Source organism: Haemorhous mexicanus, chromosome 2 (genome assembly GCF_027477595.1).
Source record: "Haemorhous mexicanus isolate bHaeMex1 chromosome 2, bHaeMex1.pri, whole genome shotgun sequence".
Lineage (NCBI taxonomy): Eukaryota > Metazoa > Chordata > Aves > Passeriformes > Fringillidae > Haemorhous > Haemorhous mexicanus.
The window spans coordinates 72236677-72251572 of NC_082342.1; the positions used below are offsets into that span (position 1 = coordinate 72236677).

A 14896-nucleotide genomic window follows, 5' to 3' on the forward strand; every position below is an offset into this window, starting at 1 on the left:
ACATAAAAAAAGCAGAATTTATTGACTTCTCAAATAATTCAGTAGTATGATTCAGCAACTATTTACAGTATCTGGAAAACACATTAAATTTCCATCTTTCTACTAGAAAGTAAATGTTAAAAAAAAAAAGTTTCTTAAATTAAGGCCACAGGCTGAGGCAGACTGAAGTACCAAACCTATTTATGGCATATTTACATTTAGGAGTAATTCCAAAAATTTTAGACCTATTTATGTTCAGAAGAAGCAAAACACCAACACCACAACTTCAGAAAATCCACATAAGCCTAAATAAAAACTGGAGGGTAACAGTCACCAAGATATACCTTCTAATCAATGGTGGCAACAGGAGAATTATAATACCAAGATATACATGAAAGGTTTTTATGAGTATTAATTTTGTTCCTGATATTATATTTAGGAAATAGCATGACACACTTCATCCTTAAGCCCTTCTTAACCATAAAACACCACAACTGGACAACCCAGAACAATAACAATAGTTCAGCAACTAAACAAATTGAAACAATCGGCAAAGAGAAACGGGAATTTGTTAAATGGTTAAGTCCTAGGAAAACATTTTCTCATGAAACGTAATTCTTTCAAAGAATAGGACAAAAAAGTAGATCAAGAAACACAATTTTTTAAGGAATACCATAACAGAAATACAAAAGCAAGCACAGGTAACTGCAGTGCAATTTTAATGTTATTTCAATCAATGCAAAAAGGCAAGAGACACGACTGCATTAGTACTGCTAACATAAACCAACTGCAAAGGCCAGTATTTAGCATGAGGAGGGGAAAAGCAAACCTGGACAGAGGCAGAGTCTTTTGCTGTGGTTACTACTGTTATATACTGGTATCTATGAAGACATGAACTGAAGCTACAAGGATCCATACCTCGCCCACTGCCTTGACTTTGTTTCCCAGAACTAACATTCCAATTGGGATACCTCTAAGGTTAGGGCAGCTTCTGATGTTGTGACCTGATGGGCCAGTCTTCACTACCTTGTACACTCCAGGTCCACCTCGAAGGAATGGCATGTCTTGTTCTTGCATCACTGCTTCCTGTGGGCAGTGTGAATTTAGGTCTTTGAAAAAATCATCAGCATTAGACCTAGATTCCTGAGAAATTAAAAAAAAAAGGCAAAACAGAACAGAATAAAACCTATTAATACCACCTTTAAACTACTGAGTTAAGAAACACTTACTTACTTCAAGACTACAAAAGGTAAATTTCAGAGCTAAAGGAGATCCTAGTTACGTTGCTAATTTTAGTGTGCAGTGCTGAACAACCAACTACTACTAAATTGCATATTAATTGAATTACTCCTGACATTACTCTTCAAGCAAAAGTGGTATGAATGTAACCATTTATATAAAAATAATCGCTCATATCTAACATCAGATACAAATTATTTAATCTAACTGCTTTCACTAAACCTTTATCCTTGCTGACACATTCATTCCTCCTAATCTATTAGTGAAATTTTGTTAAAGTCTGGGGCTATGGAAAGGGAATTCAATATTATTCCGTACTATTTGCTGATGAAATATATATCCAAATCTGAAGTCAGAAAACACTTTGAATTTCTTACCAAAAAAAGCGGTAGTTACTAAAAGAAAAAAAAAATTAGCATAGATTTCTCAGCAGGCAACAGCTTAACTGAAAGGCTTTTGTACAAAAACCCATGAGGGATAGGAGTAACAAAAGTGCATTTATTTCAGAAGAATGCAAGTGAGAAGCAGGAGCAAGTTCCACTACACTGAAAGTCATAGGCACTTTTAAAGGAACATCTGAAAGTTACCAACTACATCATGTCCTGCTGGATGAAGCCAGTGGTTCAGCTCATTCAGTTTACTGTGTTCAGCAACAGGAGAAGCTTTGTAGAAGCAGCAGAAAATCTTTACTAGTGGTCTGTCCCTATTATACCAACAGCATTTAAAACCTTTTTATTATGGATATTACAGGGTATACTCTATTTTCTTTACTGTCTATTTATCAATCTGATTTCTTGAAAGTTAATTTCTTCTGAATATGCTGATACTTTCTGCCTTGACAATCTCCCAAAAAACACCTTCCAGGAGTTCACTCCCTGCTGTGAGAAAGAATACTTTCTTGGTCAGATTTAAACCAAACTTCTGGTTACGTTATTTACTTTTAAATGAATCCAAATTTCCTCTGATCTCTTTAATTATCATGTTTTCAGCTTTTTTTGGTATGGAAGTCTGTGCACTATGTCCAGACTAATACAACAGGTTTTTTTCAAGAAGCCTTTATACAAAAATTATTCCATTATGTAAATATGTAACTTACAAAGCAAGTTAATGCAAGCTGAGTTAAACTGGTTTGAGAGAAAAAAAACAACAATTTAAACACAGTTTAGATCTTGACATAATAAAGTCAGCCATTCTGGGGAAAAACAACCAGTGGACAAACAAGTTTTAAAATGTCTAAACCGAAATGTACTACACATTATCATCTTCATTACAAAGTTCATACAAAAATAAAATCCATCTCCAAACATTACAGAACTGATATTCAGACAAACACTTCTACAGTGAATTTAAACAGCTTAACTGTACATAACATATCATGTTCCTAGAATTAAATAATTTAAAAAATCCCATTAAGAATGGTCAGAGTATTTATTAAATATCTGTGTGGTGGCTTTACTTATACAAATATCATATTAGATGCCGCAACTTTATGTGGAGCCTCCAACAACAGAAAAATATTTCCCAGTAAATTCTGCTCTAAGAGAAAATCAAAGACTTGGTTCGTTACTAGGCCACCTTTCTGAATTTCTAATTTGGCTAGTTAAAAAAGGAGAGCACTACTTATTAATTAATAAAAATTCAAAAATCTGTCCTAGTACTTTTTTCTCATTTTAGAAGAAAGAGACACAGAAAGAGACACAGATACAGCACTGAATGCAAATCTGCTATTTCTTATAAAAATAAGTCACAGTAAAACAGACTTCAAAGAATATTGAGCATGAAGTTGAGCCATAAGGCGCATTCTGAAAACACAAGATACAGTGCGACTGTTCCTGTAATTTAACTCACCTTAGGGGGTAAAGCTTTGGAAGTCCATGAAAAAAAGTCCAAATCCCTTACTCCTTGGCTAGCATTAAAGACATTCTGAGCAACAAAGTTTGAAAAAAAGAGACATATATCAACAAAGAAATGGGAACAAAGAAATACTGGAGGAAGAAGCTCAAGGTAGTAGAATGCAAAGTTTCTCCTCAAGTAAATTTACTGGTAGAATGTTTTGCAAAAGGGGAAAGTTTTATTTTCCTAATCAAGTCACCTGAGTCCATTGCTCACCATGGCAAATCATCCATTACACAGAAACAGTTTAGTATGTCAAAAGCTCAAAATGGATGTAGTGTGTCATGCCATTTACTGAAATTAAGAGCCAGACATCTCTTACAAAGCTTGAGACTTCAGATACAGAAAAATCTCATATTTCTGTTACAAAGAAACGGTAGCTGGTCCCATAACAAACCAGTTTTCTAGTGAGATGGTCTCCTGTTCTGAAAGATGATTTCAACCAGTGCATGACAAGTGCACACAGAATTTTAGTCACCCAGTCAGAACCAAAGAGATGCAAAAGGATTAAGCTGTCTGTTGCTGAAAGGAGTTCACTTGCACAGAATGATTTCACCAGTTTGCACATCAAAATTGTACTTTTTACCGGAGCCAAAAATGTCAGTGCTATATGGAAAACAATTGCTAAGATTCCATTAGTTTTGTAAAACATACAATGCATTAACTAGTTTGTTATGAATAATTAAAACCCAAATATAGCTGCCAGAGAGACATCACTAATGTTATAACCAACTACCCACACTATAGAAATAAGCACTGCTGTTCTGCTTAATTTTTCCTCCCACAAAACAGGGAGGACAGCATATTTTCATCACTGGAAAACAAGAAAAAGAAGAAATCTTTTCTCCATAAGCTAGTTTCTACTAATTTCAAAGAAATTTTCTGTCAAATGAAAGAATAGTTTACATATAGCAGTACTAATAATTGTATTTATAGTATTTATTATGGAATCTCTTTGACAAAGCACCCATTTCATCTATATGAACCAAAGTATTAAAAACTAATCTCCTATCCCATCCTGATATGGGAACCAAATGAAATCCCTGCTCAGCAGCCACATTAAAATTTAACAGTAGCTAAGGCAGTAAATCCTTTCAGGCAGAAACAAGTACAAAACACCCTCGGCATGCTTCATCTGTATTCCTTGAAAATGCATGAACAAGTTAAAAGTAAGCAAATCTACACTTTTATCACATGACAGAAGCAAATAATCTACTATATACTGCTTGCGAACATTATGTTTCAATTATAAAAATGATCTGCCATTTTGACAAGAGAGGGAAATTGTCACTACACCAGCATTTCTTTAGAATTGAGTACCTTTACCCACAACGGAAGGAGGTAGCCATGCACTAATGATATATGCTCTGGGGCACTGGGGAAGGAGGGGAGGGTCTCAGATAGGAAGATTAGCAAAGTAAAAGTTTATCAACTCAGCATAAAACTATGGCAACTACAAAAAGCCTACATGTGCCTAATGAGTGTACTTCACAGGCATCCAACCTACTTAAACTGGCTGATTTTATTACTTTGTAGCATATCTTCATTTTTCTGACAGACTTCCACTGAGAAACATGGACTATCCATACCTCAAATATTTACAAATTATTTCAAAGATCTATTTTTCTACATCACAGAGCTTTATGTGTGAAACACACAAGGGAAACCAACAGCAGTGAGGTGGGACCATGCTGGCTTAGAAACACCAAGAAGATCAAACTAGAAGCTCTCCTTTGCTCTGTGAACTTGAGAACTTCCTGCCTATTACAACACTGCACACCAGTTTAGATGAATAGATCAGGCAGCTATTTGGGAACTAGGTTGTCATTCTGAGAAACTACTAGAAGAAGCATTGAATTTAGCCCTTATGCTATCATCTGTACATTTAGTTAGTACTTTTCTTCAAGACTTTACCTTCCAAGATCTAAAACTAATTTTAGAAATTTATACTTTTCCCAATAAATTCAAAGTTTCAGAGATTAAAAAAAGTTTTTTCTTTTTGCCACAAAAATCACTGGTCTATTAGGAAGCATTTAAAACCTCAGTTATTATTTTTCAAAGCTAAGTCTTATCTTAAACAGCCATCATGACATTTTATCCAACACAGTCTTACTCTTCAATTACTTTCCATCATGCTTAAAAAAATGGTAGAAATTTCTGTCAATGTACCTTCAGTGTTTCCACAGAACATTCAGCTTTCTGAGGTTCTGTGATCAAGCACTGGAGCCTATATACTAATTCTTCCAGTGCAATAATGGTTTGAAAAAACAAGTTTCACAATCCTTGTTTGTCTGTGGTGGCTGGGGAATGCAATATTGTAGCTGGACACCAGGGTACAATATTCCTTCTTATAAAGTTTTAAATTTCAATGTAGTAGTGAGAACTTAGAATGTGATTTTTTGAAAGACGAGTTCCAGAGTTTGACCAAGATGAATTTCTATTTCTTCTTAGTGTGCACTCTTTTGTATCTTATGTTCCTTTCTACTAAGCACCATGTGTAAGCATGAATAAATAACTGTCTGCATAAGGAATTCTACAAGTATTTTTTCAAAAACAGATACCTGAATACTATAGGACAGAAGGAAAAATAACTACCAGAGATGGAAACTGCTTATTCAAAATCATAATCTATTAAATTCACAATCTCATAATTATCTACAATGAATTGGATGCACAGTATGAGATAAGGGGCTGTAAAGCAGTTCCTTGTGAAAGGACAACAGCAACAGAAGAAGAGCTGAAGACTTTCTAAGAAGGTAAATGAGCACAGCTCAAATAAATAAAACACTGGTAACTACCATTGATAATTTATCTTCAACTATAATAGCTCTAATAAAAATCCAGAAAGTGCATTTATCCACAATATTCAGTATTTGCTTTATCATAAAATACCTAGTTAATGCTAATAAATATATATAAAATGAAGATACAAAATATAAGTCAAGATGAAAAGAGGTCATAATTAACACTGATGACAACTTCTACTGTTTTTCATCTGCTCACTGTTCCATAATACAGTGAAGAAACAGAATAACTAAAACTTTTTAAAAAAAGTTTTTATATATTTTCCAAAATGCACTGAGAAATTTTATTTACTTAAGGGATTGATTCTAAAAAGCCTGTATATTTAAACATGAGAAAGCAATGTAATTGGAGATGACAAGTCTGCCCACTCAGAGTTGAACAGAAAATGGAGTCTAGTAGAAGAAATGACATCTGTTTGAACAGGGAATACATGGCCTCGCTCAGGCATTTGATCTTCCCTTTGCATTTTCAGTCACACAAGAGACTTTCTCCAGACTTCCTTTTAAGCCAAAACTGGTTGAACAGCTTGGCTCCCAAAAATCTCGCACAATCACAATTTTTTCTACTGCACTCCATTCATCAAGTCATTCAGCTACCCAAATCAACAGGATCAAGCAGATATGGATTATACCACAATTTAATCTAACAAAACTTTAGCATTTATCACTTAATTCAGTATGTTTTTTGACATAAGTCATTCATCACTAGAGGACTGCAAAAATCAAATTTGACAACTTGCAAATAGTAAGTTTTTTGGACAATTCTGAGAAAAAAAAGTATAATTTGAAATATTTTCAACCTAGTAATCACCATAAAAAAGATTTTAAACTTCCTACTAAGAAAGCAATATCTGTGCAAAGGAAGGATCTAGTAAGAAAGCAGTATATGCTAGACTAGCATGCTGTAAAGACTTAAGGCATTCAAAAGTCAGCCTCTGAACCTTATGTTTCGTCACCTTTAAAATATAAAATGTTAGAGAACTATTTTCTTCCTTTTCCCTCTTATTATTATAAATCAAATCAACAAATCTTACTGCTTATATACTGTCATAATGAAATAGAATAGTTTCAGGATATGCTAAGTCCTCTTGAAAATCTGAAAATTAGAGCCACACAAGGAAACTTTCCTGAAAGCAGCTCAAAACACATTTCTTGCACATGCCTGCATTGCGGTTAGAGTTGCTCTCATAAGCCTTTTGCTATGTTGGCTGCCACTTACAGAGCAGAAACTAAGAAAGGACATGACTTTTAACTTGTGTCAGCCAAGATGCGTGACTGGCTACCTAAAAGAAAATGAAGCATATCTAAAGCTCGTAACAGTCAAATGGTAACCAAACTAATTCACACTAATTTTGGGTGTAAATTAGTTTTACACCCAAAACCAAGGGAGAATCTTTCATCTGAACTTTACACACAGAACAAAATGTTTGAATACTGAATGTTGTTTTTCACATTTGATTGTGCCTGACCTCCTTATTCACATGAAATTTGAATTCTCAAAATTAAGTTGTGAAGATAGAATGCTCAGTTATTCATGGCAGATATTTCTTTCCAGGCTTCTCTCAAGGAGCACAGCATATGCTCTTCCCTAGAACCACATGCATACCAGAGCTGTATCAAATATGCCAAGCAGTAAGTTCTTGCTAATCACAGACAACGGCTGAGCTCAAAAATATTCCCTTCAACAAGTAAAAAGTATTGAAGATATCTAAACTAAAAAAAAAAAACAAAACCCACAGAAAACCATACAACTAAGAAAAATCTACCAGACTATAATACCCATCTAAAAAACAGTATTTGCTTAAGTTAGTTACTTAGTCAAGATAAATTCAATTTTACCATGGGTGAACTGGTAAAATTCAACTGCTGCACAGAACTATTAATATTTCATGGAAGTATAATACAGTAGTTTTCTAATGGCAACCAATTCCTAAGGCAAAAAAATACAGGCAAAATTTTAAAGCCTAATTTTTTTTTTCCATGTTTTCATATATTCTACAACAGACTAGAAAAACACTGTGATGACAGGCATATTTGAGTGACTGACTTCTGAGTACAGAAATAATTTGCTTCCCAAATCCGAAATTAAAATAATTTCCCAAACAAGGATTCTATTGAAAGAAATCTACAAAGAGAAATATATAAACAAATAATTTGTAGACAAGAAGACCTTGTTACGTCATCTAACACTGTTTGGCAGAACAGCCACAGGGCATTATGAATTTCCAGATTTAGCTACTAGCAAATAGCCCAATTTCACTGGAACTGGGAATATCTCAGTTCTCCTATAACCAAAAAACATGAACAACATAACAGGACTGGTCTCAGTGTTTAATTTAATGAAATATTTCTCAACTATCTTCAATTGCAGCAGCAGCAGCTTACTCAGATAAGATGACAAATCAAATCTAAATAGCAGTATCAATTACATCTGATTCTCATATTCTGCCCATAAGAAAACAAGGTACTGCCCACTCTGGGGAATGCATGAAAACAGATGAGCCAGAAAGGCCTGCATTTCATGAATCTTTTGAGAAATACTGGTTTAGCTAATAGAGCTTTTCCTTTTTTGTCTTTCACATCTTTCAAAAAACTATAATCAGTTTCCAGAAAAGGTGTAACCTTCAACTGCAGTGATGACAATCACCATTGAAGTTACTCACTTTCTGTTAACTCTTATTATAAATTCAATGTTTGTCTTGAAGCTCTAGGGTTCTTTAATTAGCTAATGAAGTGGGAACTTAAAGATTCGGGTATAAAACTCACGAAATACATCCACAAAACCCAGAACTTAAAGAACTTTTTGGTTGGTTGGGTCTTTTAAAAAGCAACAATTACATTGATTGACTGTAGGCTGCAAGCCTCTTCTGAAATCAGAGCACCAGTGGCCACTTCACAAACAATGCTATCTAGCATAAGAAACACCTGGTGCAGACCACAATCTAATACTATTCTGCTTTTATTACAGCAGTCCCTGCACTTCTGTTTCTCTTCTAGGAAAAGAGGCTTCAATATAAAAAGCCTCATACCTTTCTACACTCCACCCTCATTACACAGCAGCCCTCCAAAATGCAAACACATGTAAGGTTGTATTTGATAATTAAAATATTGTTTACCTCAGGACTTTTTGCAGCCTTAATTAAAGAAAGTCTTGTAATGAGGATAGAGTGTACTTTTGGTTATTTCTCGAAGGCACCTTTTACTTACGTCAACAGGTACCAGAAGGCTCTTGCCAAGATGTTGGTTAAAAGATAGACACCAGGCTTCAGTGTAACCATTCATGTTTGGAACATACTTCTTTATTGTTTCATCATTCAGCCTCAGCCAAACACCATCATCATTGTGGATCTATGGGAAACAAGCAACAAGAACGAGCCATGCCCTCCTGTAACTGTTCTGTAGCTAGCAAGGTTTAACAGACTTCAGGCAGACAACAGCAGCAAAGAAGCAATGATCCTTACAATGCTGATACAACATAAGCAGAGGTAAACAGGAGTATTGACAAAATCAGAATTCCAAAGCAATGGGGAAGCATATCTTTTTATAAGCCAAGGCGAGAAGATAAATTTAAATCATATCATGCAGTAATAAGATATGCTTTGAAATAAAGGAGGAAAGAAAGTCAAGCTTTAATAAGCTTTATAAATTCCCCACTTCCCATTTTTGCATTGCTGGTATGACTTTGTAAATCGCAAAAATATTCCTTGCATATGAAATTGTATTGTAAGAAAAAGACATGCATAGTAGTCTAACACACTAGTAGTGATCTTTCATATCTCTAAGTAACAGATGTAATGAAAAGGACATCTGCATCTGAATTTTTGTGTAGAGTTGAAATATTAAGTAGAGAAAAGCTAAATCTTAAGAGGCATTATTGTAAGATTACCTCCAGGAATTTTCTTTCCTTGTAGCAGTCTCAAATGTTTGTTACACAGGTTTTGACGTAAGTAAATTAAAGGAAACAACAGCTTGAAAAACTAAATTAGTAAATTTAGATTTTTGCAATTTATGGTTTTAAGTTGTATATGTCAGCATCTTAACATGGAAAAAACCCCATTATTTGCATGAATTACCTTTACATCTCAGCCCAATTTTCAATAGAAATGTCTTATGGATTACCTCATCAATGAAAGTGATGGATCCATTGACTTTCACTATGCCTATCTGCTCACTCTGAAGGGAAGGGTGGCTACGGATACGAAGCCCTGCACTGTCCTTGGCCACAAATTTGCGAACCTAAGAGAAGCAAAGAAAGACAGTAAGGAAGAAAAAAAATTGGAACAGAGCTCTCAGAGTAAAAAGAAATAGGTTTAACAGATTCTGAAATGCCAGTGACAAGACAGCAGTCTTAAGAGTTACAGTTTGTTGCTAGTTTCCCATGGCTGCTGTGTGTAACTTCATTTTTCTACTATAATCAAAAAAGTTATAATGTTCCAAAAAACCATAATGTAAGCATGCATTGACTTGGAAATATTTCTGTTATACCCTACAATAATCAGTACAACTTTCTGATTTTCTTAACACACACGTTTCATTCGCTGCTGAAAATTTCACCAGATTTGCATTTCCAAATTTATAATTTCTTTTAACTGATCAGCTTGGAATTACCATTTCTCAGTTGTGCTACTGCAGTATTCTCTTTAGTTAACATTTTTAAGCAAAATTTGTTTATTTTCCTTAAATTTCTTTCCTAAAGAGTTTAACTAGCCATTTTAAAATAAAATAATCTTTCTACTTCTTTATCTTTCAAACAGCTAGTTCAATAGTTTCTTCCTTTTTTCCACAGGAAAGTCAGAGCAGAGGCTCCTTGCTATTAGCTGGACTTAGTACAGCACCACAAAATCTTCCACTTGTTATTCACTGTCATGTTTTTTACTGTTCAAACATTATCAGGCACCTGTCCCATAGAGAACAAATGAAAGGCATCCTATCGGCTTCTTAAAACCAGAGATGCATATATTCTATCCATATGGTATAAAACCATTTTCTTGGAATGCTATTTTCAAACTCCACAGATAAAAGTATCAATGGAAATATGGACTTTATCTGCAACAACATAAAGCACAGAATGATGTGTAAGGAACAAACTCAGGAATACATAATGAAAGCTAAGAGCTAAGTGCATGAACCTTACTTCCCTAAAGAAATTATTTAAGAACTTATATTTATTCTGAGGATAATTTAAAAAACAAAGTACTAAACCAACAAAACCCCAAAACCAGAAGCATGTAAAGGATTTCATACATAAATGACTCCAAAATGTGCAAGGTTTTGCTTATCAACAGTCCTCTTACTCGTAATACTTAGATTCTCTCAACAGACAAAGCTAAGATTTTCGAGGTCCTTGTAAAAGTATAAAGCTGAATCACTGCTGACAACATTCTAAACACAGACAAGCCAAAAACCAAGTCTTGCAAATCAGGGGTCCTTGCATCATGTTACTTCAGAAAATCATTATGACAGTTTGCTAGAACTTGGATTAAAAACCTTTATTTAGAGGAAAACTCACATTCCAGATTTTGAGCTGGCACAGGCCTGGAAAGAGCCTTCTTCCCTTTTGCAACAGCTGAGCTAATTAGTTAATAAAAAACTTCAACCTATAACTAGAAATTACTTAAGGATCGGATCCAATGACAGACAATACAATAAAAAACAGATTAGGAGTTCTCTTATCCACCTGGATTCCAACTGAAGAACTAAGGCAGAAAGGCTTAGCAATCAGGATGTACATTATCCCTACAGTGCACAGCAGTTTTCAAGAGCTGTGGTGCTGTGCTTTTTTATTTGACAAATCGGCAAAGAGGTACACATCACACAACACACACCACACATGTCACACAAGAAAGGGGTGTTGTCCAGGATAAAGCAACCTTAACAAGGGGATTGGTCTATGAAGGGGTGAGAAAAACCACCCCCAGCCCAGAGCTTTTGGGTTTGGTGGTTGTTTGTTTTGCAATCAATGCTAGCTACTTGTTGTGTCAGGATGGCAGAAACCATCAAAACATGTTAGTGACCAATTAATCATTCTGGTACCAGCCTTGCACCTTCAAATTCAGCTAAATTAGGACCATTTCCTTCTAGTTGCTTCCAACTACCCTGAATTACATTACATAGCTTGAAAAACAATGTTTTCCTCAATAGGATGTGGAATCAAGTTTCCTGCAAGTTAGTTAATTTAAGCTTTGCAGACTATCAGGAGGCAGCAATTCTTATGGGTCATATACCCCAGGCTGAATATAGATCACTATCACAGTCTCCTTCAGATTTTTCATCTGACTTCAAATAACAGAGAATGAAGAATACACATATAAAATCATAACACTGTACCCATTTTCAGCTTGCAGTTTAACTGAGGTTTGGCTACAAAACTGGAATGTTCCAGTGCCTCAATGAAAATATGTTGGTGTTTCTAGCTGAGAACAGATCACCACTAAGAAAGCACTGTTGGTATCCTTGGGTTACAACTACCTGAAATTTCAGGCTGACAAAGATGATGAAACAGCATCTGGAGCTCAACTGCGCTTTTCTTGCCAGCAAAACATGATTTGGTATACTGGACTGTCTCTGACTGATACATGTCTAATCTGCATTCTTGGCTTCAGAAACATGGAGCACAGCACAATTACTACCTTGCTGTATTAGTTACAATACTGCTGTTGATGCACAAATAATTATCCTGATTTGTTATGTGATTTATTATCATACAGAAGAAAGAAGACTGATTAAGTGATTTACCATGAAAGTTTTAACTTTTAGTTTTATTCTAGTTTAACTTTTCAGCTGGCTCTACAGACACTATGTACAGGACAAAGACAGCATTAAACACTACATAACATCTCAGACCTCCAGAGGACTGACTTCTGTCAAGTACTTTGACTGTTCCTTGACAACACAGAGTTACCATGTATGAACAAGTCACCCCAATTTCCACTGTAATAACTGAAAAGAAAAACAGAACTTCTGTTCAGCAATTCATCTCATATCCAACCAGATTCTCTCAACTTGAGGACAGCAAAACAACACATATGACGATCAGCTTGGGTGGAGGTATAGTGAAGTTGCTTGAGATATAAATCTATCTTAGTAGGAACTGGGAGTTCTAATTAAGATAATGAACTAACTAGGCAATCTTCCTCCCAAGAGAAAGTCTAAAAGAAGCTTCTTGGGGAAAAAAAACAAAAAAAGAGAGCCAGGGAGGGGTAAATCTTGCATTGAAACTAGAAGAACATTTCTTTATTTTTTTTAATTTGAGGCATGGCTCCAGGGAAAAAATCTTGTTAGCAGTAGAAGCAGATGCTGGATGCATTTAGAGACTGGGGAACCATACAACAAAGTTACTGTCTCTGGATTATCCTGAAGTCCAGAAAAAAAAAGTTAGGATGCACTGCATAGGTAAGAAGTTGTCAGAAACCTGATCCTTTTTGTAACCATGTACTTCTTAAGCACCTTCCCAATTTCAGTAGGACAGGAAAGACAACCTTGTGGCAAAAAACAAAAAAAAAAAAAACCAAACCCCTAAAAACCAACCAACCCAAAAAAAACCCCCCACCACCACCAAAAACAAACAAACAAACAAACAAGCAAACAAACAAACCCAGCACCTCATTTAATATCCCTTCCTTGCATCTAAGAGGAAGTGCAATGTATCTCCCTCACCTAGGCATTTTCCTTATACCACTGCTGCCCATTTCAGCTTACTTGCTTTATTGTGTCTACTTTAGTCCTTCAGGGTGGAGTGATAAGGTGAAATAGGGATGTCAAAAGCTACAGAAAGATACCTTTAAAAAACATAATCATGCCATCCTCTAAGGAAGAAAAATATGCTAAAGAAACTGGTTATGGATTTTATACTGATTGAAGATGTTCATGACAAAACAAACAAAATCTTTGTAAAATTTCGTGCACAATTAATTTCGCGGTACAATATAAAAGAAATAGAACTAATAATAGTGCAAAATTTTGTCTGCGGCTTTAACAATAGCTGTGATATGTCTGTGTGACATGCCAAGGCAAAGGCAGTTTCTGTAGAGCTTCTATCAGTTTTATAAATTCGTGTACCAAAAGAAAACTAAATGAACTTGTTTCATTTTATCCAGTATATCAATTTCATTCCATTCAGCAAGTCAAAGTGATCTGCAAATATCTTTAAGCCTGCAGCACTATTATATGATAAAGTATACAATAAACAACAAAAAAGTCCCACCCAAACATAACTATCTGTTTTGGGATTTTTTTCAGTTCTCCAAACCTTGTTTGGCTGAGGCTCTGCTTTTGGTTTAATAAGTTGGGTTCCAGGAGGTATCATTCCTTTTGGAGGATCTTTTACTTTCACTTCTAGTCCAGCATCTAAAAGCAAAAAAAGACTATGTTTAAAAAAATATAAGGGGACATATCAGTTAAATAGTAACTACAGTTTATCTGTGCTACAATTTAGAGTAAACAAAATAACCACTTACTTATCTGTCTGCCAAAATCAACGCTTGCACTATGAAGCAACTGCAAGGTATTAATTTTTGAACATTTCTATTTTCATACGTGGAAACTTACAGAGATGTGTTTTCATGCCGCTGTTAGATATCTGTCAGTGTACGTACAAAGCACTACCAGGTAATTCTGTATCCTAATAGTGTCAGTAGGGTTATGTTTCAAGGTATGATCAACACAGAATCTAATGTTTGAGAGGTGCAGGTGAAAGCTTCTGGAGAGGCAGTAGCTTATGCAATGCTGTACTGCTACAGAAGCTAATTGCTACATGCAAGAGATATAAGAGCCTGAAAAGCCACATTATACAACCAGAAAAGGCCTATAATGTAAACAACTGACATACATAATAACCAATGCTGTTATAAAACATGAAGGCACTGGAAAGTGACATTCTTGTTTGTGAAGAAAAATACATGTAAATACATGTGAAGAAAGACACAAAAATTTAATAGATGAATATAACTCTGAGCAATAACCTTCAAAGAAATTGCCTCTGC

General features: G+C 35.0%; 1 protein-coding gene across 16 annotated transcripts in view; it reads right to left on the reverse strand.

Moving 5' to 3' along the window:
• The window catches only part of MYCBP2 (MYC binding protein 2), a 169052-nt gene that overhangs the window by 46105 nt on the left and 108051 nt on the right, over positions 1 to 14896 (reverse strand). For 7 of the 16 annotated variants that reach the window (XM_059839180.1, XM_059839171.1, XM_059839184.1 and 4 more), the window contains 5 exons: positions 14164 to 14261; positions 10035 to 10151; positions 9123 to 9263; positions 3067 to 3141; positions 898 to 1122 (listed from right to left, as the gene is read on the reverse strand). In XM_059839180.1, coding sequence (XP_059695163.1) covers positions 898 to 1122; positions 3067 to 3141; positions 9123 to 9263; positions 10035 to 10151; positions 14164 to 14261 — 656 coding nt within the window. The remainder of the gene's footprint in view (positions 1 to 897; positions 1123 to 3066; positions 3142 to 9122; positions 9264 to 10034; positions 10152 to 14163; positions 14262 to 14896) is intronic. The other 9 variants (XM_059839176.1, XM_059839170.1, XM_059839172.1 and 6 more) reach the window with 8 other exon arrangements.